The sequence below is a fragment of the Hyla sarda genome, chromosome 2 (genome assembly GCF_029499605.1).
Source record: "Hyla sarda isolate aHylSar1 chromosome 2, aHylSar1.hap1, whole genome shotgun sequence".
Lineage (NCBI taxonomy): Eukaryota > Metazoa > Chordata > Amphibia > Anura > Hylidae > Hyla > Hyla sarda.
Window position 1 is genome coordinate 394,752,474 of NC_079190.1, and position 24,246 is coordinate 394,776,719.

The 24,246-nt window shown below is 40.4% G+C and overlaps 1 protein-coding gene across 1 annotated transcript in view; it reads left to right on the forward strand.

Annotated features, from left to right (window-relative positions):
* The window catches only part of SERPINF1 (serpin family F member 1), a 94,237-nt gene that overhangs the window by 42,786 nt on the left and 27,205 nt on the right, over window positions 1–24,246 (forward strand). The window contains exon 2 of the mRNA XM_056558698.1: window positions 14,756–14,838. Within this exon, the coding sequence (XP_056414673.1) occupies window positions 14,764–14,838 (75 nt within the window). The 5' untranslated portion in view covers window positions 14,756–14,763. The remainder of the gene's footprint in view (window positions 1–14,755; window positions 14,839–24,246) is intronic.

The following is a 24,246-nucleotide window of genomic DNA, read 5'->3' on the forward strand; positions in this document are numbered from 1 at the left end:
TAGAACAATTCGGCGAATCGGCCAAATCGAATTTTTGGTATGGCAGTCGCCTTTTTAGATTGAGTGCCTCAATTATGTATCACACACTCAGGGTTAGATCAATAATAAAGAGAGCAAATTTCCTATGTTTCTATAAGGACAATATGGACAAAGCAGGGACATTAAGTGCTATTGCCTCCAATCTACCCCAATTTCCTATTTAAATGTATGTTCCCATTGGGGCCTGTTGATTGTTTCCCTATACACTGATCAAGATTCATTATCTGTATGTGTCTGTCCAGTCTGTTTTATGTACAAGAGCACAAACAATTGGAGGTCTTTGTTATGCAAATCAAAAAATGTTGCAGTATCTTGTAATACCTTTTTTTTATTGGACTAACAGAATTTTGTAGAGACAAGCCTTCGGGAATCCTCCCTTTATCAAGTCCAAAGCAAATCTTGTCAGTCCAATAAAAAAGGTATTACAAGATACTGCAACATTTTTTGATTTGCATCTCCATCACTGGACTAATACGGCTACTCAAATTTAATACAGGGCTTTGTTATAATATTTAGAGGTTAAATGGGTACCCTGGCAAAAATGTTTTTCCTCTGAATAATCTCGGGCTGCTGCAATTAACATAATAAACTTTGATTAATCTCCCGCTGCAGATGGTATTGATCTTCCATCCTCCGGTGTGGTCCTCCTCCTGCTTTTGGGGGTTGAAACGTAACACAGCAGCTCAGCTAATCACTGGCCATAGGAATGTCCCACCTCAAATGGTAATAGGCTGAGCAGTGTAATGCATTGGGCCTGGTCTTCTTCTTGGTGGCCAAGCCCAATGCGTACACTGCTGTTCACCCTATCACTGACTGAGGTGGGACATCCATGTGACCATTGATTAGCTAAGCTGCAGTTTTACGTGTTAACCCCCATAAGAAAGAACACCACATTGGAGGACAATATCATCTGCAGCATCAGCTTTGTCCCAGTTGAAGCACAGGTTGGGACAAAGTCAAGTAAGTGAGTGTGGAACTAGCACTCTTCTGTGCTTGCTCTGGACTGCAGAATGAAAACAGAGAGGAGGGGGTTACAGAGCAGTCTGCAGTGAATGAAGAGACCCAGTACAGCAGACTCAGGGGGGAAGTGTATGTATGGTGTGTGAAGCCGGGCTCAATGCTTCCTAAAAAGTGGATGTGAGAATGAGTGAGTTAAATAAGGATCTGAATGACCTGTAATATGAAAGATGAACTTTGGATTTTTTAAATAGAAGTAATTTACATATCTGTATAACTTTCTGCCACCAGTTGATTTTTATTTTATTTTTACCTTCAGAGTACCCCTTTATTGATCATTTTTACTAAATGTTGAATTATCTGCATTCAATTCTCGTAAAAGTAATATCTAATTTCAGCCGCAACAAGTGGATCATTAAGGAACTAAACTTTAACAGGGATGAAAGTTTCTTCTGCCTCTAGTGGTTTCTGCATTCCTGCATAAATGTGACCTACCTGTGACTCTATTTGATCACTTAAAATGTCTTTTCTTGTCAGTTATTGCACAATACAGAACAGTTTACCTCTGAGTAATCAATGTGGTTGGAACAAGCTGCAGAGATTCTCTACATAATTTCAGCCCATGAATACAAACCATTTGACAACCTCCATCCCCCTCCATTGTGAATACACCCCCTGCTCCATTTACCAGTGTTCTTTTTATTCTCTACATATGTTACATTTTCATGTGTTGCCATTACTCCAGGCAAAAATTGTTTATCTCATTTCTTCTGCTCATTTTCATGAAATTATGACTATAAAATAAAAATCTGTGAAGGAAAACAGACTTAAACAGAATACAGCAGACTGATAGCAGTCTCTGCTACACTCAAGAAGTAAATATTTCTTCCAATTCCTTTCCTCCCTCAACTATGATGGATAGCCACGTGAAGAATCTGTTTGTATAACAGGTCAAGGTTAGAGCCAGCTCACCTGGTGTCTGCAAGGTGCATGGCAAAAATCTGCATGGTACATTCAATAGAAATCATGTAGCCAACACTCTTTTATCATATCCAAATGCTTTCTTAAAAACTTCATAAAATATTCATAGGAAATTGGATAAGACATATCTCCATGTAAATACAATACAACAGAAACACTGTTAGGCTATGTTCACACGCCAGAATTTCTGTGCAGAATTCCACATTGATTTCAATGAGATTCTGCTGCGTTGTGTACATAGCAGAATTCCCGCAGTAAAAACATCTGGCATGGAAAATCTAATTCAAATGTCTGCTGTTCTGCGGATTCAACATGGAATGCATTGCTGTCAAAGAGACAGTGCATTCCCGAGCAGTTGTAGCACCGGCATGTCATGCCGGCGCCCGCAGTCTGCAGTTTCCATGCAAAGATTATGACTTGTGAACATAGCCTTAAAGGAGTAGTCCAGTGGTGACTCAGTGGTGAGCAACTTATCATCCTAAGGATAGGGGATAAGTTGCAGATCGCGGGGGGTCCGACTGCTGGGGCCCCCTGCGATCTCCTGTACGGAGCCCCGACAGCCCGCGGGAAGGGGGCGTGTCGACCTCCGCACAAGGCGGCCGACACGCCCCCTCAATACAACACTATGGCAGAGCCTAAGCGCTGCCTTCGGCAATCTCCGGCTCTGCCATTGAGATGTATTGAGGGGGCGTGTCGGCCGCCGCCTCGTGCGGGGGTCGACACCCGCTATCTCGGCGGAGAGCCTGGCCCCCGTACAGAGAGATCGCAGGGGGCCCCAGCGGTTGGACCCCCGCGATCTCAAACTTATCCCCTATCCTTAGGATAGGGGATAAGTTTTTCACCACTCGACTACCCCTTTAAAGGGGTACTCTGCTGAAAACATCTTATCCCCTATCCAAAGGGGGTCCCGCTGCTGGGGACGTTCAGCGTCTCGCGATCTCCACCGAAGCACCCGACATTCTGTGCACAGATGAATGGAGATGTCAGCCGCCACTCCGCCTCCAATCACGTCTATGGGAGGAGGCATGACAGCTATGTACTAGCTGTCACACCCCCTTCCATAGACATGAATGAAGGGGCATGGCGTGGCATTACAAAAAAAAAGGCAAAGGAAATGGCTAATTGGGCCCAGTTTGGACATTGGACACTTAGGGGTGTACTCACTTTTGTTGCCAAATTTAACACATTAATGGCTGTGTTAGGGACGCAAGATTAAACACTGTTATACAGGCTGTGCACTCACTACTTTACATTGTAGCAGAGTCATTTCTTCAGTGCTGTCACATGAAAAGATATAATAAAATATTTACAAAACTGTGAGGGGTGGACTCACTTATGTCAGATACTGTATTGAAACATGTATTTTTGGTTTGGTAAATGGAGATGCCGATATGGGAGGGGTACAGGTAGACATCGGCAGGATTTTGTACTTGGCCTGAAAGCTCATAGCGAGACACTGGATCAGAACAGCTCCTCCTACATTGCAGAGCTAAATTATTTGTTTAGAAAAAAGAGTTTATAAAAAACGTAAAGCTGTGAGGAAGTTTGAACCTATTCGGGGTCTTTGGATTGACACCCCTGATCTCCCCTCTACTCATATCTTACACTCACCATTTAAGTTTCTTCTTTTGGCGGAGATGTATTTCTCGGGGTTGAACTCTATAGGGTTCAGAGGTCATTTATTTAAGAGAATGTTGTTCAGATTGCTCTAACTGTTTGAGTCCCTCCTTGGCATATTTTTTCATATAGTAAAAGTTCAGCAAAGTATAAATGAAAGCACTCACCACGTCATGATGCAAAGGCTTTATTCTTGAAATATGTACACGGCGGGAGGATGGTATAGGCAGGGGAAAGGACTGAACGCCGGGGCGACAATTCACACCAAACGACGTTTCACTCCCTAAGGAGGGCTTGAGAAAACACTGTTTGGTCTGAAACATCACCCCAGCGTCCAGTCCTTTCCCCTGCCTACACCATCCAGCCGCCCTGCACCCTCACCCCCTCCGTGCACTATATTTCAAGAATAAAGCTTGAAGATAAGCCTTTGCATAATGACTTGGTGAGTGCTTTAAATTATACTTTGCTGAACTTTTACTGCCTGAACCATTTCCTATGATTTTGTACCACCTGAAAATGTCCAGATGGGGAGTGAGATTAATGCTCGACATTGAGGATTAGCTTACTGTGCTGAAGTTTCTTGTATCTTGCATATTTTTTCATATGTTCATATGCTAGCTCATGATGCCTATTTTCTCTCTTTGTTTGGATTTTCTTGGAAATGCATTTTATTGTATACTTGGGCTGGAGCAACCACTGTCATTATTATTGGAACTGCTTTGCTTTCTGTTTATGTATGTTGTTCTCTTTCCTGGAAAATTATACGATTTAAAAAACAAAGTGGATTCGGCAGTGTGTAGAAGTAGTTATAGGCTTGACCCCTGTTGGGTAGAGACCCAGGTTGCTAAATCTGAATTTTGGTGCTAGTAGTACCTTTTTCAGTTGTCTTTAGGGTGTCGGTGAAGTAGCAGTAACCTTAAAGGGCTGTTTTGAAACCGATGTATTTAGTTCCAGTCTGTTCTGCCACATTTAGGTTATAGTGCCACCTAGTATGTTTTAACTGTCAAGCTTTGGTATGTTTTTTAATTGAAACTCTTAAAGTTACAGTATCAGCTGTTAAAAAAATTAATTAAAAAGTTTCTCTGTATATCTACCTCTATTTCTTTCTTCATTTAAAGGGAAACACTAGGACCATGTCCTTACAGTCTACTACAATGGTTTCTAAAAAGTTTACACCCCGGAATATGTTTTCCCCTTTTAACTTCTACAAATTTTCCATATTTTTGTTCAGAAACATGAGTGATTCATCATTTGTTACAGAAAAATTATAAAAATATTATGTATGAGTCAGCAGGTCTACAGACTTGTTTGAACAACATAGTGCTGCATATTTAGAACAGAAATTTGATAACCGGTCATATGCCAGCTGAACTAGTTATTCCATAATGCTTAGCCAACTAGTTACTGTAAGAGCTTTTAGCAGCAGATGGATGTCTCAGCATGTCCATGTATGACAGATGTTTTGGACATGTGCAAAGGCTGAGTGTTACATTGGATGATTAAGAATCATTCAGAAACCTCAAGATCATAATAAATAGCATTTAAATCACTATCTATTTAATGTAAAAATCCACCTTTCAATAATTTGGAGCATAGAAATAGAGAATGTGTCAAAACTATTCAGCTCATCTAGTCTACCCAATATCCTGAATACTTTTAATAGTCCATGACCCTATCTTATATGAAATATCATGCATGATTTAATTCCATTTCTATATTTACAGCGACCACTTCAGCAGGAAGGCTATTCCATGCATCCACTACTCTCTCAGTAAAGTAATACTTCCTGATATTACTTTTAAACCTTTGCCCCTGTAATGTATAACTATGTCCTCTTGTGGTAGTTTTTCTTCTTTTAAATATCCTCTCCTCCTTTATCATGTTGATTCCTTTTATGTATTTAAAAGTCTCCAACATATCCCCTCTGTCTCATCTTTCTTCTATACATGTTAAGGTCCTTTAACCTTTCCTGGTAAGTTTTATCCTGCAATCCATGTACTTGTTTAGAAACTCTTCTCTGAACTCTCTCTAGAGTATCTATATCCTTCTGGAGATATGGCCTCCAGTACTGCGCACGATACTCCAAGTGAGGTCTCACCAGTGTTCTGTACAGTGGCATGAGCACTTCTCTCTTTCTACTGCTAATACCTCTCCCTATACATCCAAGCATTCCGTCTGCTATATGACACTGTCGGCCTACCTTTAAGTTTTCTGAAATAATGACCACTAAATCCCTTTCCTCAGATACTGTACTGAGGTTAGGACTGTATCACATATTCTACACTCTGCCTGAGGGTTTTTTATTTCCCAGGTCTGTTATTGTGAATTTATCCACACCTTACTATCGAGACCTCCTACAATGTCACTGATATACATATTAAACAAAATGGGTCCCAATAAAGATCCCTGAGGTACCCCACTGGTAACAAGACCTTGCTCTGAATATACTTAATTGACTACAACCCTTTTCCTTAATTTTCCCTGTGTAAAAACAGAACAGAAGTAATCATTGAGGCAGTCAGCTAGTCCTGTATCCTATTCTACATACCTTCATTCCTTTCTTTTTAATTTATGTACTACTTGCTTTAATTTCCTTTTATTAATTATTTATATACAGTTTATGAAGAATGTCTTACCTCCTTTTGCCTGTGCTTTCGAAGCTCTTATAACTTGCATGTCCTTTTTCTACTTAATCTTATAGATTTCCCTATCTTCATTCCTCTGTTTTTTTTTTTTTTAATAATAATTACTAATTGCTTGTTTTTTTTATGATTTTGGCATCTTCTGCGGAGAACCACAGTGGTCTCTTCCTTTTTTTCCTTTTACTGACAAGCGTAAAAAACAGGACCATTATACAGTGTAAAGACTTTCAGGTCTGAGGGGTAATATGTCTTCTTGGGAAGACTGTCAAGTTGATGTCAGCTTAGGCTACACAATGCTCACTGGGAAAAATGTATGCAAACTAGCTCTCTTCCAGAAGAAAAGAGTTGGCTCTCAAGTTCCCTTATTAAAGGTATCTTCACTATAATGCAATACTTGATACCTTAACCCCCTAAGGACTCAGGGTTTTTCCATTTTTGCACTTTCGTTTTTTCCTCCTTACCTTTTAAAAATCATAACCCTTTCAATTTTCCACCTAAAAATCCATATGATGGCTTATTTTTTACGTCGCCAATTCTTCTTTGCAGTGACATTTTACCCAAAAATGCATGGCGAAACGGAAAAAAAAATCATTGTGCGACAAAATCGAAAAAAAAAACGCCATTTTGTAACTTTTGGGGGCTTCCGTTTCTACGCAGTGCATATTTCGGTAAAAAATTACACCTTATCATTATTCTGTAGGTCCATACGATCAAAATGATACCCTACTTATATAGGTTTGATTTTGTCGCACTTCTGGAAAAAATCATAACTACATGCAGGAAAATTTATACGTTTAAAAATGTCATCTTCTGACCCCTATAACTTTTTTATTTTTCCATGTACAGGGCGTATGAGGACTCATTTTTTGCGCTGTGATCTTAAGTTTTTATCGGTATGATTTTTGTTTTGATCGGACTTTTTGATCACTTTTTATTCATTTTTTTAATGGTATAAAAAGTGACCAAAATACGCTTTTTTGGACTTTGGAATTTTTTTGCGCGTACGCCATTGACCGTGCGGTTTAATTAATGATATATTTTTATAGTTCGGACATTTACGCACACGGCGATACCACATATGTTTAATTATTTATTTTTTTACACTGTTTTATTTTTTTTATGGGAAAAGGGGGGTGATTCAAACTTTTATTAGGGAAGGGGTTAAATGACCTTTATTAACACTTTTTTTTTACATTTTTTTTTGCAGTGTTATAGGTCCCATAGGGACCTATAACACTGCACACACTGATCTCCTATGCTGATCACTGGCGTGTATTAACACGCCTGTGATCAGCATTATCAGCGCTTGACTACTCCTGCCTGGATCTCAGGCACGGAGCAGTCATTCGTCGATCGGACACCGAGGAGGCAGGTAAGGGCCCTCCCGGTGTCCGGTCAGCTGTTCGGGACACCGCGATTTCACCGCGGCGGTCCCGAACAGCCCGACTGAGCAGCCGGGTCACTTTCAGTTTCACTTTAGAAGCGGCGGTCAGCTTTGACCGCCGCTTCTAAAGGGTTAATACCGCACATCGTCGCGATCGGCGATGTGTGGTATTAGCCGCGGGTCCCGGCCGTTGATGAGCGCCGGGACCGACGCGATATGATGCAGGATCGCGGCGCGATCCCGCTTCATATCGCGGGAGCCGGCGCAGGACGTAAATATACGTCCTGCATCATTAAGGGGTTAAAGGGGAATTTTTATCAGATCGATTACCTCTCTCTCTTCTGCTGCTGTTTGCTTACACTTCCAGAATTGCTGGTGGACGGGCTGGGGTCAGAGGCATGTCATTTGCTTCTCAGTCTCACAGGTCCCAAGCTAAAGGACTATGTCTGCAGCTGTCAGACATGATAAATTGAATTGGATAAGCCTAAGCAGGGAGAGCAAGGAGCCTGATGTGCACTCAGGAGATTCAGCCAGTTTACACAGGGAGTAATGTCACACTGCTTCTAAAGCAGAGCTGGTGGACAGAAACACAACTATAGGCTGTCAACAAGAGGGAAGATAAGAAGATATATCTACAGAACCCTCCAAGTTTGCTAAATGAAGGCAAATGCAGATGTGTTTATGTTGCCTTGCTCTAGACATAGAGACATGGTTAAAGAGAGAGGGGAACATACCATTAAAGAGCCTTAAAATGTGACTGGAGATTATCAACCAAACCAAAATCCTCTATTCAAAAAAAAAACAACTAAAAGGGCTGTAGACAGCTGTTTGCCTAGTTGACTGGATGACAGGCCTTTTGATGTGGGTCTAAGAGAGTAATGTGTCTCCTTGGGGAGACCACCAAGCTAGCATAGGAATTTCATATGTCAGGAATGCTCCCTGAGAAGACTCTCAAGCTAGCTCTTTTCCTTCTGGAGCCAGGCAGCACCATGCATTGTACTGATCAGGGGCAAGAACCCTAAAACAGTTGTCTACAGATGAGTCCTCTTTCATATTTGTATGTTTTGGCTGAACATTTTAGGGTTCTTTAAGCATTAACATCATCTTGCAGCAATAGAGAGGCAGCTCTTTTCCTATGATTTTGGTTAGTTTTTTAGAACATTGCTTTATTTCTGCTGTAAATCTATCTGATCCTCTTTAAACTTTGTACTAATGGTTATGATCGCAAAGGTTAATTATAATGCAAATACAATTTTACATTCTAAAAAAGTTCACCTATGAGTTATAATGCTCTATTGAAGTGACATAACTTTAAATGATGGGGCTAATAGAAAAGATAGGAATGGGCCGTCACCTCCTTGATGGTAAACTTATTAAGTAAATAGCATCATCACTCTCTTTAACCCCTTAAGGACTCAGCCCATTTTGGCCTTAAGGACTCAGACAATTTAATTTTTACGTTTTCATTTTTTCCTCCTCGCCTTCTAAAAATCATAACTCTTTTATATTTTCATCCACAGACTAGTATGAGGGCTTGTTTTTTGCGCGACCAGTTGTCCTTTGTAATGACATCACTCATTATATCATAAAATGTATGGCGCAACCAAAAAACACTATTTTTGTGGGGAAATTAAAACGAAAAACGCAATTTTGCTAATTTTGGAAGGTTTTGTTTTCACGCCGTACAATTTCTGGTAAAAATGACGTGTGTTCTTTATTCTGAGGGTCAATACGATTAAAATGATACCCATTATTATATACTTTTATATTATTGTTGCGCTTAAAAAAAATCACAAACTTTTTAACCAAATTAGTACGTTTATAATCCCTTTATTTTGATGACCTATAACTTTTTTATTTTTCCGTATAAGCGGCGGTATGGGGGCTCATTTTTTGCGCCATGATCTGTACTTTTTTTTGATACCACATTTGTATATAAAAAACTTTTAATACATTTTTTATAATTTTTTTTTTAATAAAATGTATTAAAAAAGTAGGAATTTTGGACTTTTTTAATTTTTTTTCGTTCACGCCGTTCACCGTACCGGATCATTAACATTTTATTTTAATAGTTCGGACATTTACGCACGCGGCGATACCAAATATGTCTATAAAAAATGTTTTTTTACGCTTTTTGGGGGTAAAATAGGAAAAAACGGACGTTTTACTTTTTTATTGGGGGAGGGGATTTTTCACTTTTTTTTTACTTTTACTTTTACATTTTTTTACATTTTTTTTTACACTTGAATAGTCCCCATATGGGACTATTCATAGCAATACCATGATTGCTAATACTGATCTGTTCTATGTATAGGACATAGAACAGATCAGTATTATCGGTCATCTCCTGCTCTGGTCTGCTCGATCACAGACCAGAGCAGGAGACGCCGGGAGCCGCACGGAGGAAGGTGAGGGGACCTCCGTGCGGCGTTATGAATGATCGGATCCCCGCAGCAGCGCTGCGGGCGATCCGATCGTTCATTTTAATCGCGAACTCCCGCAGATGCCGGGATCTGTATTGATCCCGGCACCTGAGGGGTTAATGGCGGACGCCCGCGAGATCGCGGGCGTCGGCCATTGCCGGCGGGTCCCTGGCTGCGATCAGCAGCCGGGATCAGCCGCGCATGACACGGGCATCGCTCCGATGCCCGCGGTTATGCTTAGGACGTAAATGTACGTCCTGGTGCGTTAAGTACCACCTCACCAGGACGTACATTTACGTCCTGCGTCCTTAAGGGGTTAATGGAGCAACAACCAAACTAGGAAACAAAGTCTTAATTAAATTAAAGAGAGGCGGGGGGGGGGGGGGGGTTTGTTAAAAATTTGTTGCCATCTACGGTGGAGATGACAAAACTTCCCATTTGTGTCACTGCCAACTTTCTCCATGTTTTTTTTCACGGCAGTGTTCATGTGTTCTAAGTAGAGAATGGGGGTAAGCTGTTTCCAGAGCCATGGGGCGACTTATCTTTCTAAGAATGAAAGGATTTTAACATGCATGATGCTTCACTCCCTCAACGTCCTCTGTAGGAGAAGAGTCAGAAAACCCATGCTCACATAAGGCAGTCATATGGATGACTATCTTTTCTCTAATGTGAATGCCTTTACAGTGAAAAGATTAATGGTAATATCCATGATGCTTCAAGGAGGTTATAGGGTAAAAGCAAATATCCCTAGTGGGCTAAAGGGGGTGACAGATACAACAAGCGCTGATAAGTGCTAAGCTAAGCGCTTCCTCTCCTCCTGTCTCTCTCCTCTTCTTAGCTTAGCACTTTTCCACTCTTGTTCTTGTAATGGGGGGCCTCAGCAGCCAGACCCCCACTAATCAAAAACTTTTGACATGTCTTATTAATATTCCTAGTGGTTTAAGATGATGAAGGGGTTTATGTTATTATAAGTGATAGTCTAAGGAATTAAATGGCTTTTTTCGACACAGAAGCTCCAACCTTCCTGCTTTGTTTCACACAGCCAGAGTAAAATAATAAGTTGACGGCATGAAGTCACCGCCAAAGAGCATCGATTGTATATTGATTGCAATTTTAAGTACATAAATCATTATGTAAAAGGCTCCACCCAACTGTTTGCTGCAGGCATGGCTTTAGCATGTAATACTGTCCGCATTGACTAATAATTGCCCCTCACCATTGTTTTAGTTATTTTGATACAGATGCATAGTCTTGCATGATCAGGACAGTTATGTTGCAGTTTGGGTTGGCATAGACCTTTTCTTTCATTTTATTTTATAATATTTTTTTACATCCTTAATATGCATCTCATGTGGTCATGAAAGACCTCTGGGAGACATTCACTTTTTTTTTTTTTTATATATATATATTATGCTATTTTCCACTGTAACTGAGAACCAAATAAGAACCAGTGGGAAAAACAGTTGCCTATAGAATTACCAATTACTGGAAAAGCTGATCTGGGTCTGCAAACACTCAGCAGCTATGCTATGCCAGGGTGCACAACACAATCATGTGATCACTGGTCCAATGGAGGCAGGGGCATTGCTCTGAGATTCTTTTACTTATTAATTTGATTCTGAGATTGTTTTTTCATGGTATATGGTACTTTAACCCCTTAAGGATACAGCCCATTTTGACCTGAAGGACATAGCCAATTTAATTTTTGCGTTTTCGTTTTTTTTTTCCTCATTGCCTTCTAAAATCCATAACTCTTTTATATTTCCATTCACATACCCATATGAGGGCTTTTTTTTGTGTGACCAGTTGCACTTTGTAATGACATCACTCATTTTACCCTAAAGTATATGGTAAACCCAAAAAAAAATTTTTTGTGTAAGGAAATTTAAACGAAAGTCATCATTTTGCAAAGTTTTCAAGCTGTACACTTTACGGTAAAAATTACATATTTTCTTTATTCTCTGGGTCAATATGATTAAAATGATACCATGGTTACATAGATTTGTATTATTGTACTGCTTTTAAAAAATCTCTTTTTTTTTTTTTTTTTTTACAAAATCAGTACGTTTAAAATTGCCCTATTTTCACCACCTCTAACCTTCTTATTTTTCCATATTCAGGGATGTGTGAAGGCAAATTTTTTGCATCATTATCTGTAGTTTGTTTTAGTACCTTGTTTGCACATATGTGACTTTTTGATCGCTTATTTCATTTTTTTGTATGTGACAAAAAAAGCAGACATTTTTGACTTTTTTTTCCCTACGTTTACGCCGTTCACCGTAGGGGATCATTAACATTATATTTTTATAGTTCGGACATTTACGCACGCGACGATACCAAATATGTTTATTATTTATCTCTTTTTACGTGTAAATATCGGGAAAAGGGGTGATTTAAAACTTTGATGGGGGAGGAGATTTTTCAAATTTCTTTTTTCACTTTTTTAGTCCCCATAGGGGACTATTTAAAGCCATCATTAGATTGCTAATACTGTTCAGTGCTATGCATAGGGCATAGCACTGATCAGTATTATTGGCAATCTTCTGCTCTGGTCTGCTGGAAGGCAGATCAGTGCAGAAGACCCCAGGAGCCGGACGGAGGCAGGTGAGGGGACCTCTGTCCGCCATCTTGGCTTATCTGATCCCAGTGGCAGTGCCGCGGGCGATCAGATCAGCCATTTTAAGTGCCACTCTGCCGCAGATGCCGTGATCTGTAATACGTTATGTAATACGTTATTTTACAAAGGTTCTTTTCTATGCTCACAATATTGATGTATATAAAAGTATTCTCATTGCCCCACTTATTAATTACTGCATTGGCAACCTTTATTTTTACCACAATAAATGTCTCACCTATTTATTTTCTAGCTTACTTAAAAAGCCATCCAACAGTTTATGGGAGGGTCAGATGGCTCCACAGGATTGTACATAGAGAATAACTTTATTGATTATGTCCATTATTTAATAGATTCCATTACATCTTAGTATGTCTATGGAGTATTTATATTCTCATATCCAACACTATAGATTTAATTTTTAAACTCTTTGTGCTGCTGTTTTCTGGCGGTTTACTCATTTTTAGCAGAAAAGCACAAGATCAATACATTTCTTTTCACCTCTGTAAAGCTGCCAACAATTCATACTAATTCACCCAATATCACATTACCAATGTATAACATTTGAACAGAGCAAAATGTTCTAAACTTGGGGAGCAGTCTCTGAAGGTATAATATCCTAATTCTATTCTTAAGAAATTGATTTTGCCAAACTTTTTTGCAGTCTCCTGTTTCTCATTACATGTTACTATACCATTGAAGCGCATTTGTCATTTGAAAAGATTATTAAAAAAAACTGCATGGAAGATTAACCCTTCACAGGGAGACAAGGTGATTTTAGTGCTTTTACTGGTACTATTTGTCTATCTTTCCATTTAAGGGGGCTTCTACCCCTACAGCCAACTTTTGTTTGCTGATGCTACTACTACCACTAGGCACCTGCTGCTACCTGTACTGGGACTGGGCAGGTGGTTGGTACCCATAGTGCTGGTACTGCCACCAACATGCTTACTGGTAAAGTATGGCAGGGGTACTCCTTCCTCTACTCTGTCCAACCTCCAACCATTCCTTCAACCATTACTTTACCAGACATTTTAATTGTAAAAGATTTAGAAGTTATTTTTAGGTTTTTTTGGGGGCGATTTGTCACTCATCAACTAGTCAAGTGGCAGAGAAATGTGGATTTATGTTACACCCAGCTAAAAATGTGTTTTTAACGAAACCCAAAAAATACAGGTAACTTGGCGTAAAATGCCTATTCCACCCCCATTTTCAAAGCTAGAAATGTGAAGTTATGTACAGGCCAGCCCACTGCACAATGCTTTGCATTGCTTTGCTTTGTATTGTAGTGTGATAGCTTTCTATGGGCTCGTTCTGCAGTCACACTACTGGAATTTGTAGAGCATCAACTGCACACAGTTATGCAGGTCACTGAGAGGTCAGCCCACGGTACAATGCTCATATTGCTTTGTATTGTATTTGTGAAGGCTTTCTGGGATTGGTAGTTCCACAGTGATTTATTCTGTGTACTGCTCTCTGTTCATTTGTTTCTGCAAGATGGTGGCCACAATGCAAATTTTAATTAGTCTCTTAAAACCGCTCCTATGCTGTCTCCTGGCCTGGGAGCTGTAGGCAAACAATGATAGGCTACCTTGTGATCATGTGATCTTGTTATTAGCTGCAAAGTATGCTGAGCTACCTTACATTATCTCAGTGTTCCTACTTCCTCATCCGAAGCTGACATGACACAATGTGTTCCTCATCTCTTTTCCTATAATAGTACTCATGCCAGATGAGAGAACCATGCCCAGCTCAGTCCCACTGAGAGCTGAGCATGGCAAAGTTCTTAAAGTTTGGTAAGCTGCTTTTTCTCAAAAGTTCTCAGTAAGACCGGTTAGCTGGGCTCGGCTCTCTCAACTCTACCTATTAAAAATTTACTTTTTATGATTGTGTTTGTGCATCCAATTTTTGCTATCGCATATAAAAAAGGGGGCACTAAAGTAGATTCATAAAGCCATATCAACACTAAGGAGTATAATCAGCATATAAGCATATAAGCCATAATCAGCAATGAGCCCTTAAAATGATAAGACAACCAACTAATTACCCTTTTCTATAGTGTGATGAAATTGTATTTCTATTTTTATGTCTTGAACAGGTCTCACCATGAAGAATTACTTATTTTTGCTTCTCGCGACAACTATTTTCTCCTTCACCAGCTCTCAAGATGCTGCAGAGGAGGTGAGAAACTTAAATGTTTGCAACTAATAAATGTTTTGTATGTTGGTGTTGTAAACAAATACAGACGGCAAAAAAACGTGTGACCAAATCACTGACACAATGCGGTGGAAATGGAGTTGTCACTCTGGGGTCTTACATGCCCAGTAAAAAAAAAAAAAAACATGGCAACCCAATGTTTGATAATATAAAGGGTGTAAAAAGTGTATTATGTTAATCCCAGCATGAACTCCTCAAGGTATTGTCTGTGGCACTGTTCAAACACGTTTGGCTATACAAGTTGCATTTTATGTATGAAAGAACATATGACTGAAGTGTGAATGTGTCTCTTTGACATGTCCGGCAGGTTTACATCTGAATTCCTGTTATTGACTGTATTAAAAATTGTTGGCTGGAAGTCAAGTGCAATGCATACATGTGCACAGTATTCTTTAAGACCAATTATCCCTTTAAAAAAATTATCTATCAAACAGATGGAAAATGTGAACCTTTTTTACATAATTTACCGGAAAAAGTATATCCTAAAGAAACACTTCAGTCTTCAAAAATTACACGTGTTTATTGATCCTACTAAGTGATCGCAATGTTTCAGAGCCTCATTGGAAACTCAATCCCATGAGGAACTGAAACATTGCTATAATTCTGTTGAAAAATCACAGAAAACAGGACACAATTTACTCAAAAAAATCCCAGACAAGAGGGCATACTTACTGGTTACTGGTAGGAGGGCAGGTTAAACACCTACAGTATTAGACACTTACAAAATACTGATGAACAACCACTCACGCTTACTATATATGAGGGGGTAGCTACTTAGTATTATAGTTGCACACAGATAAGGTGTCAGTTACATCATAGCGTGTAGTGAACCATGCTGGTTAACAACCTATTAGTGACGCCCATACTATTCAATCAGACGGGCTGCCCAGATCTTAGACGTGCACCCAACAATCAAGAGAATTCTTTAAATCAGCCTTTAAGCACTTAGCATTGGGATCTCCTGCAGTCAAGAAGTCTCACTGTTTTATCAAAGTGTGAACACTGACAGGCTGAATAGCACCACATATAGACCAAAATAGCTGCTGCTTCCAGCAGTACAGAGAGTGCAGTACTGCTATACTATTGAGGGATAAAGTGGAAATGTTGAGGTTCCTTGAATTAAAAGGGTAAATCACTCTTTAAAAACATTTTAATAAGCATCTTAAAGGGGTTACCAACATAAGGTAACTTTAGTAATTAAGTGTCATACAGTAATGGACATGCTTACCAAGTATGTGCTTGTGTTGGTGTTAAATGGACGTGTCCTGAGTCTCCCATCACACTGCTAGTTTGTTTTTTTAGAACTGTCTACTTCCGGTTTCCATGGCCTCCCTCAGACTACAATCCCAGGATCCTAAATTTTATGGTGGGAGATGACTTATTTCTCTCCCGCACATCGGTCACCCCAACCATTGCAGCACAGCCATGCTCCTTTTGACACGCAAGCAGTGGATCTGTGGGATGATGAATGTGCACTGGTAACGTCATCAGAGGGCTGAATTCACACACAACATATGAAGCAGCCAAGCCCCCTTTCACCTGACTTGTGATCTATTGGCTCATTTTGTAGGCTGCAAAAAATGAACTTCCAGGGAAAGAAAGACAAATAAATTTGATACCAGTCACCAAACATAGGTAAGCGAAGTATATTAGTAACTAGACTAACTTTGATGCCCCTGTCTCACATTTAAAGAACCAAAAATCCTGGAATACCCCTTTAAATGTCATGAAATAACATAAAACTCTTTACTCACCTGTCTAATCATACGGTGATCCTTTGCAGAAGCTCCTGCCCCATTTCTGCTTAACAGCAGCCAACACTTGACCTCTGCAGTCAGTCAGTGGACTCAGTGGTCACAAGTCATACCACTGGCATCACTGCCTAGCAATGGGAGGCATGATGTCAGTAGAAAGACATGTCACTCTTCAGGCCACTGGTTATCTGCTGTTGTTCATGGGTTGGCCTCTAGTAAACAGAGACCGGGCACCTACTGCAGCTTCTGCACTGAATTAATGTCGGATCAGACAGGTAAGTACAGTGTTCTATGTTATTTTATGGCATTTTTTATTTTATTTAACTGTTTATTTATTGTTTTATCAATAAAAGAAGAACATTTTTAATACAGTAAAAAAAGGCATTTTGACCTCTTACTCAATTTTTTTTTTTTTTTTAAAGAAAGATAACCCCTTCAAGTATACATATCAGATCAATTTACCATTTTGTATAATCTGCCCCTAAAGATTGGGCAACATTTCAGCAGTACCAAAAGGCCAAACACAGACCCTGAAGGTGCTCCAATCCATGTAAAAAGAAATTAACAAGTCTACAGTTGTCAGGGTTGGCATTAGTAAAGGGCAAACAGGGCAACTGCCCAGGGCCCCCATCCTCTAGGGGCCCCCTGCAGCTGCCAATGGTTACAGGATTTATCTGTGGTGGTTGTAGGCATGTTGCAGAAGTATTTCTCTATACCCAATATCATATCAGGCAAAAAAGAGAGGTGCTGCACAATAACTATTTACACCATCCCATTATTGTTTGCTTATACGGGAGGGGATTGTATTGATAAGTTAAATTAAAGGGGTATTCCTGATGCTAGAATTTCTCACTGATTGTTTTGGCTGCTACCTCCAAGAACTCATCTTAATAGTGACGGCTCACTTATTTAACCACCGACTGCAATGGTGCCCCCTCTTAATTAGAGAGGGGCTGTCACTGCTGAGAAGAGTCTGTTAGATTTAATGGTGTGGTGTGGATCGGGTCAGTCCTAAGTGACCTGCAGCACACAAATTAAAACAATGCATAATATTAATGTATTGCAAAAAAACACAGAATAGCCAGCACAACTACCTTATACATGGGTGCACGCTGCGGTGGCAAATACAAAGTATGCAAATATAAGATTGCAGCGGCACTCTTGGTCAAAAATATGGAGGCTCTTAGTGAACTTTTTGATCAAAACGTGTCCTCCATCCTCCACAGGAGGCCTCATTTCAGATGGTACCCTAACACACTCACTATATCCACCTTTGCTGGGCATATAGCCTCTAACCGGGTGACATGTAGGATCCACTATCGATTTAAAAACCTCCTGTGAACAGGGAGGGGTGCACGGCTAGAGAGGGTGCCACTCCCCTTAAGTTGCATTGCAAAAAAACACATAAAAATAGCCAGCACAACTACCTAATACATGGGTGCATGCCGCTGTGGTAAATACACAGTATACAAATAGAAGGTTGCAGCAGCACTCTTGGTCACCAACCTAAGAGTCACAACTTGCTTAGCTAAACTCTTAGGGGCACAAAATGTTGTGACCCCGAGAATTTAAAGTGATGTATGTATCACCAGTCCGTATTGTACAAGAGCAGAGAGTATTGTTCTATCTGGACTCCTTGCTCCTGTACTGTATTACAGCAGCGCAGGAATGATGTCACTTCATTGCGAGCAGGTGCTGCTCTAGGTGATGGAGCACAGAGTAGAGGAAGAAGAAAAAGAGGGTCTGTCCTGGAGAGAAGGTAAGTATAATTCTAATGATTTAGGAAAATGACCTTCCTACCAGGGGAATGCTGGGGTAAGAAATTACCTGCCTATAACTACTTGGGCTTCTACTCAATGTAGGGGATTATTGATCTACTTTATTAACGATTACCTACCTGCTGGTAACCGTTATCTACTGGGGGATTACCTATTTACTGAAGGCCTCTAGCTAATGGGGGAAGAAATTACCTACCAACTGGTGCATCTACTTAATAGTGGATTATCTACCTATTGAGCACATCTACATAATAGGGGGAGGGATTACCTACCTACTGGGGACATTTACTTAATAGAGGTGGGAATTACCTACCTACTGGGGGGAAATGATTTACCTATTAGGGACATCTTCCTAATGTGGAGAGAAATTACTTAACCACTAGGGACATCTACTTAATGGGGAAAAAAATACCTACTTACTGGGGTATTTACATAATGGGGTGGGAATTGTCTCCCAACTGAGTTATATGGTCTACAGAGCCAGAGTACAGCGGCCAGCATCTACCACTATATGGGCAATGTTTGGGGGGTTGGTCTGCATGTAGTGGTTTCTATTTAGTATCAGTATGGTTGTAGTGTTCATCATGTGGCCAAATTACTTGTCCCGTGCATAGTGGTGTTATTGGTCTGTATATAGTGTTTTTTAAAGTATGATGGTATTATTCACTCACTTTAGTAGTAATATGGGGTCCTGGTGTAGATGTAATATTTTAAACCCCAACACATGAGAAAATCCCCTGGTAAGTGTCGGTGCATACACTTTACACTCTTACATTTACAGGTCAGGCTGGGGGAAAGCACAATACTTTACCTTGTCCTGGGTTCAGGCAACCCATGCTATGCTACTTGGCTCGTATCTACTGGTGGTCCTTGACTAATATTCCATGCCTGTAAAATACATGGTATATATGTATTTTTCTCTCTTCTACTTGAATATGCATGTAAAATCAGAAATCAGAGGGCCCATAAGCTGTTCTTGCACAGAAATGAGAGGGCCCATAAGCTGTCCTTGCACAGAAGCTGTTCTTGCACAGGTCCCTATTGGTCTGTATCTACTGATATCAGTTTGTCACCCTAAGAAATAGAATTCTCATTATACATCATGTGTATTAACATTATATGGATTCCAGCTAAAGGATGCTGATGGATTTGCCTGGATTTTATTATAGACATACTGTATAATTGTCTTAAATGATGTTAGCTGGTGTTAAAGGTGTACTCCGGTGGAAAACTTTTTTTTTTCTTTAATCAACTGGTGCCAGAAAGTTAAACAGATTAAAAAATCTTAATCCCTCCAGTACTTATTAGCTGCTGAATACTACAGAGGAAATGCTTTTCTTTTTGGAACACTGTGCTCTCTGCTGACGTCTATTTTAGGAACTGCCCAGAGCAGCATATGTTTGCTATGGGGATTTTCTCCTACTCTGGACAGAGGTGTCAGCAGAGAGCACTGTGGTCATGATGTCAGCAGTGAGCTGTGTGTTCCAAAAAGAAAATAATTTCCTCTGTAGTATTCAGCAGCTAATAAGTACTGGAAGGATTAAGATTTTTTTTAATAGAAGTAATTGACAAATCTGTTTAACTTTCTGGCACCAGTTGAAAAAAAAGTTTTCCACAGGAGTATCCCTTTAAATTCACTTGTAATGCTTGCAGTTTCCTTATTGTACATAATGGCATTGTGGTTAGCACCATTGCCTTGAACACTAAGGAAAAAGTCTTGTAACCAGATAAACTCGAAAACATATTTATTGTGCTCGTCATGTTCACATATTATTCCTCCCATGTTGTACACATTTATTGGCAAGTTAGCTGGATTTATATTAGTGGAGATAGGGTATAAAAAGCGGATTATAATCTCCACTGGAGAAATAAATACATTCTGGTACACACATTGTCAAATATTGGAAACACAAAGAAATGAAAACTACATTCACTTTTCCTTTAGTGCTGGTGGGTGTGAACGGTCTCCAACTACAAGGCTTCCTGGCACTCTCCTGCTTGTTATAGGGAGGAGATGTCAGCTAAGAATTAGTTTTTTTTCCGGGAAGAATTAGCTCATAAAAGTAAAAATCTCACATCCTTCTGTATTCAATGATTAACAATGAGAACAAATCTCACCACGTAATGACATGATCTGGCCCGTGTCTACAGATAGGCAGTCCTGAGCTTCATTTACATGAATGCAGGTACTTGAAACAGCTCCAATTTTTCTAAATGGTCTTTTTATGTTTGTCACTGGTAAACACACAAGTGTGAGAATGGACAGAAATTCCTGAGGCTATGTCAGCAATACAGATACTGGCCCTCATTTACTTAGAAAATCGGGTTGTAAGTCTATCTTGCTTTCTTACCCGACTGCTTTTTTCCCCTGGTATTTATTATTATGTTGCATCCTGTTTGTCGCACGTGGGTTTTGTAGGTTTTGGTTTCCAACTCCTCTTAGTTGTCGGGAAAAAATCCACAACAATTCAACAAATTTGGGTTGGAAACCTTTATAAATACGTGGTAAAGCTCAGAAATGTCGGGTTACGCCCCTTTTTCGGGTTTGGGAGAATCCACATCGGGTCCGTCGGGAAAAAATGTCGCATCGTGTCGCAGACTGGCGCACGATGTCTGCGACATGGCGCAGACAAAGATGCGCCAAAAAAAAACAACAAAAGAAGTTGGGTTTAGAATAGTAAATGAGGGCCTCTGTGTATTAGCTCCCAGCATTATATCATTCCTCATAGACATCATGAGATTAATTTTCTACTAAAGAGATTTTAATTGCTGAATACTACAGAGGAAATTCTTTTCTTTTTGGAATGCTCTCTGATGACATCACGAGCACAGTTCTCTCTGCTGACATTATTCTAATAATAATAACACTTTATTTATTGTTGTCCTTAGTGGGATTTGAACCCAAGGCCCCAGCACTGCAAGGCAGCAGTGCTAACCTCTGAGCCACCATACTGGCCTTAAGAGTTTTTAATTGTAGTATCCTTGGTGGAAATAAACCATTGACACATACATTTTCTAGCTAATTTACTGAAGTTATACTGTTTGAAATACAAAATGAAATATACAGTGGTCCCTCAAGTTACAATATTAATTGGTTCTAGGACGGCCATTGTATGTTGAAACCATTGTATGTTGAGACCATAACTCTATGGATACCTGGTAATTGGTTCTGAAGCCACCAAAATTTCATCCAAAAATAGGAAAATGTGAGGATTAAAGAAAAATATGTAGATAACTAATATAGATAAAGCAAATCCTTACATATAAAAGTAAGAGAAAGATCTGCTGGGAGCTGTAAATCACTGCCTATGTCAGTGTTTCCCAAGCAGGGAGCCTCCAGCTGTTGCAAAACTACAACTCCCAGCATGCCCGGACAGCTAAAGCTGGGAGTTGTAGTTTTGCAACAGCTGGGGGTACCCTGCTTGGGAAAACACTGGTCTATGTAGAGGACAGGAGCTTCTTCGGGGTCCTGTACAGTACACACAGTGTCCCAAAAAAGTAATATGGAGTCGTCCTCACCTGGTGTCCAAAGGAGCAGGTAACCCTGGTACAGGTAAAGAGTACAGAACATGTAATACCTCCCTGTACTGTAGGGGGGGCTACCAGATATCAGTCAGTGCATACACTTCAGTAATACAGGGGTTTTACCAGTGAATGTCCATTCTGATTGGTCGGTTCTTCCAGTCATTGACACGTTTCACAGATCTGGACTGTCTGTACATTGTATGTTGAGTCTGGTTTCAAGTTACAATGGTCCAGAATAGACCATTGTATGTTGAAACTATTGTATGTTGAGGCCATTGTAAGTTGAGGGATCACTGTAGTTGAAAGATTTGACCGCTCGAACAGCTTCCATTTGCATTATTTATCTATATAAAAAGAGAAGGCCTGACTCACCAATGCCCAGTCGAAACCCTTGGACCTAGAAAGCTGAATTTTTTTCACAGATGTTGTTTTTAAGATGTAGACGAGGAATAAGAAGCATGAAACTTTGTTTTTAGGCTAACAATTAGAGATAAAGAAACACGTGTTTTAACGTTTTCGAAAATTCAACCCCTGAAGGGGTGAAACAGGGGTTCAAAGTTTGTATGAATTAAGATTAGGTTGATTTTTGAATTCGGAAATTTGCACCATTATTCTTAAATTTAAAAAAAACATCTGTCTGTATCTGTATTTACATAATAATAAGCCTCCGAAAAATCAATCAAAATACGAAAAAATTTGCACACGATGCACCCGGACAGTATATAAGCAGCACGAGAAGGCGGGCCACCTTATTATAAATGCGACATGCACGCGCTGCACCCGGACAGTATATAAGCAGCACGAGAAGACGGGCCACCTCATTATAAATGCGACATGCACGCGCTGCACCCGGACAGTATATAAGCAGCGCGAGAAGGCGGGCCACCTCATTATAAATGCGACATGCACGCGCTGCACCCGGAAAGTATATAAGCAGTGCGAGAAGGCGGGCCACCTCATTATAAAAGTGACATGCACGCGCTGCACCCGGACAGTATATAAGCAGTGCGAGAAGACGGGCCACCTCATTATAAATGCGACATGCACGCGCTGCACCCGGACAGAATATAAGCAGTGCGAGAAGACGGGCCACCTCATTATAAATGCGACATGCACGCGCTGCACCCGGACAGTATATAAGCAGTGCGAGAAGGCGGGCCACCTCATTATAAATGCGACATGCCAGTGCTGCACCCGGACAGTATATAAGCAGCGCGAGAAGGCGGGCCACCTCATTATAAATGCGACATGCACGCGCTGCACCCGGACAGTATATAAGCAGTGCGAGAAGGCGGGCCACCTCATTATAAAAGTGACATGCACGCGCTGCACCCGGACAGTATATAAGCAGTGCGAGAAGGCGGGCCACCTCATTATAAATGCGGCATGCACGCGCTGCACCCGGACGGTATATAAGCAGCGTGAGAAGGCGGGCCACCTCATTATAAATGCGACATGCACGCGCTGCACCCGGACAGTATATAAGCAACGCGAGAAGACTGACCACCTCATTATAAATGCGACACGCACACGCTGCACCCGGACAGAATATAAGTAGCACGAGAAGGCGGGCCACCTCATTATAAATGCGACATGCACGCGCTGCACCCGGACAGTATATAAGCAACGCGAGAAGACTGACCACCTCATTATAAATGCGACACGCACACGCTGCACCCGGACAGAATATAAGCAGCACGAGAAGGCGGGCCACCTCATTATAAATGTGACATGCACGCGCTGCACCCAGACTGTATATAAGCAGCACGAGAAGGCGGGCCACCTCATTATAAATGTGACATGCACGCACTGCACCCAGACTGTATATAAGCAGCGTGAGAAGGCGGGTTCCCCCTTTTTGTTTCTTTATTCTGACTATAATTTACCTTTAGTTTGGTATCTTTCACAATAAATGTAGAATTGTTTAAAATAGATGGGACTATGGTGCCCCACAATGTTATTCCTGTAATTGGAGATGGAGCCATTTGTTTCGGGCCATTTCTTATATATTGTATGACACACAAGTGATGGCCAGGGAGGTTCGAGAGCAAATGGTTAGCCATGTAGTAGCTAAATGGGAAGAGTTTTCCATTATGTCCACCGATAGTAACGGGGACAATTACTTTAGTGCCACAGAGTACTACAGTGACATGTCCTGCTTTTACTTATGGTAGTTGTCGATCTTCAATTTCATGGAACAGCAGATGTAATGTTTGTTAGAATTCGGGTTGTTTGGATGCCTGTAAACTTTACCCAGAGCGGCCTCATTACTATAGGATTGTGAAAAGTAGATCTATTTTACCCCAAATTTAACG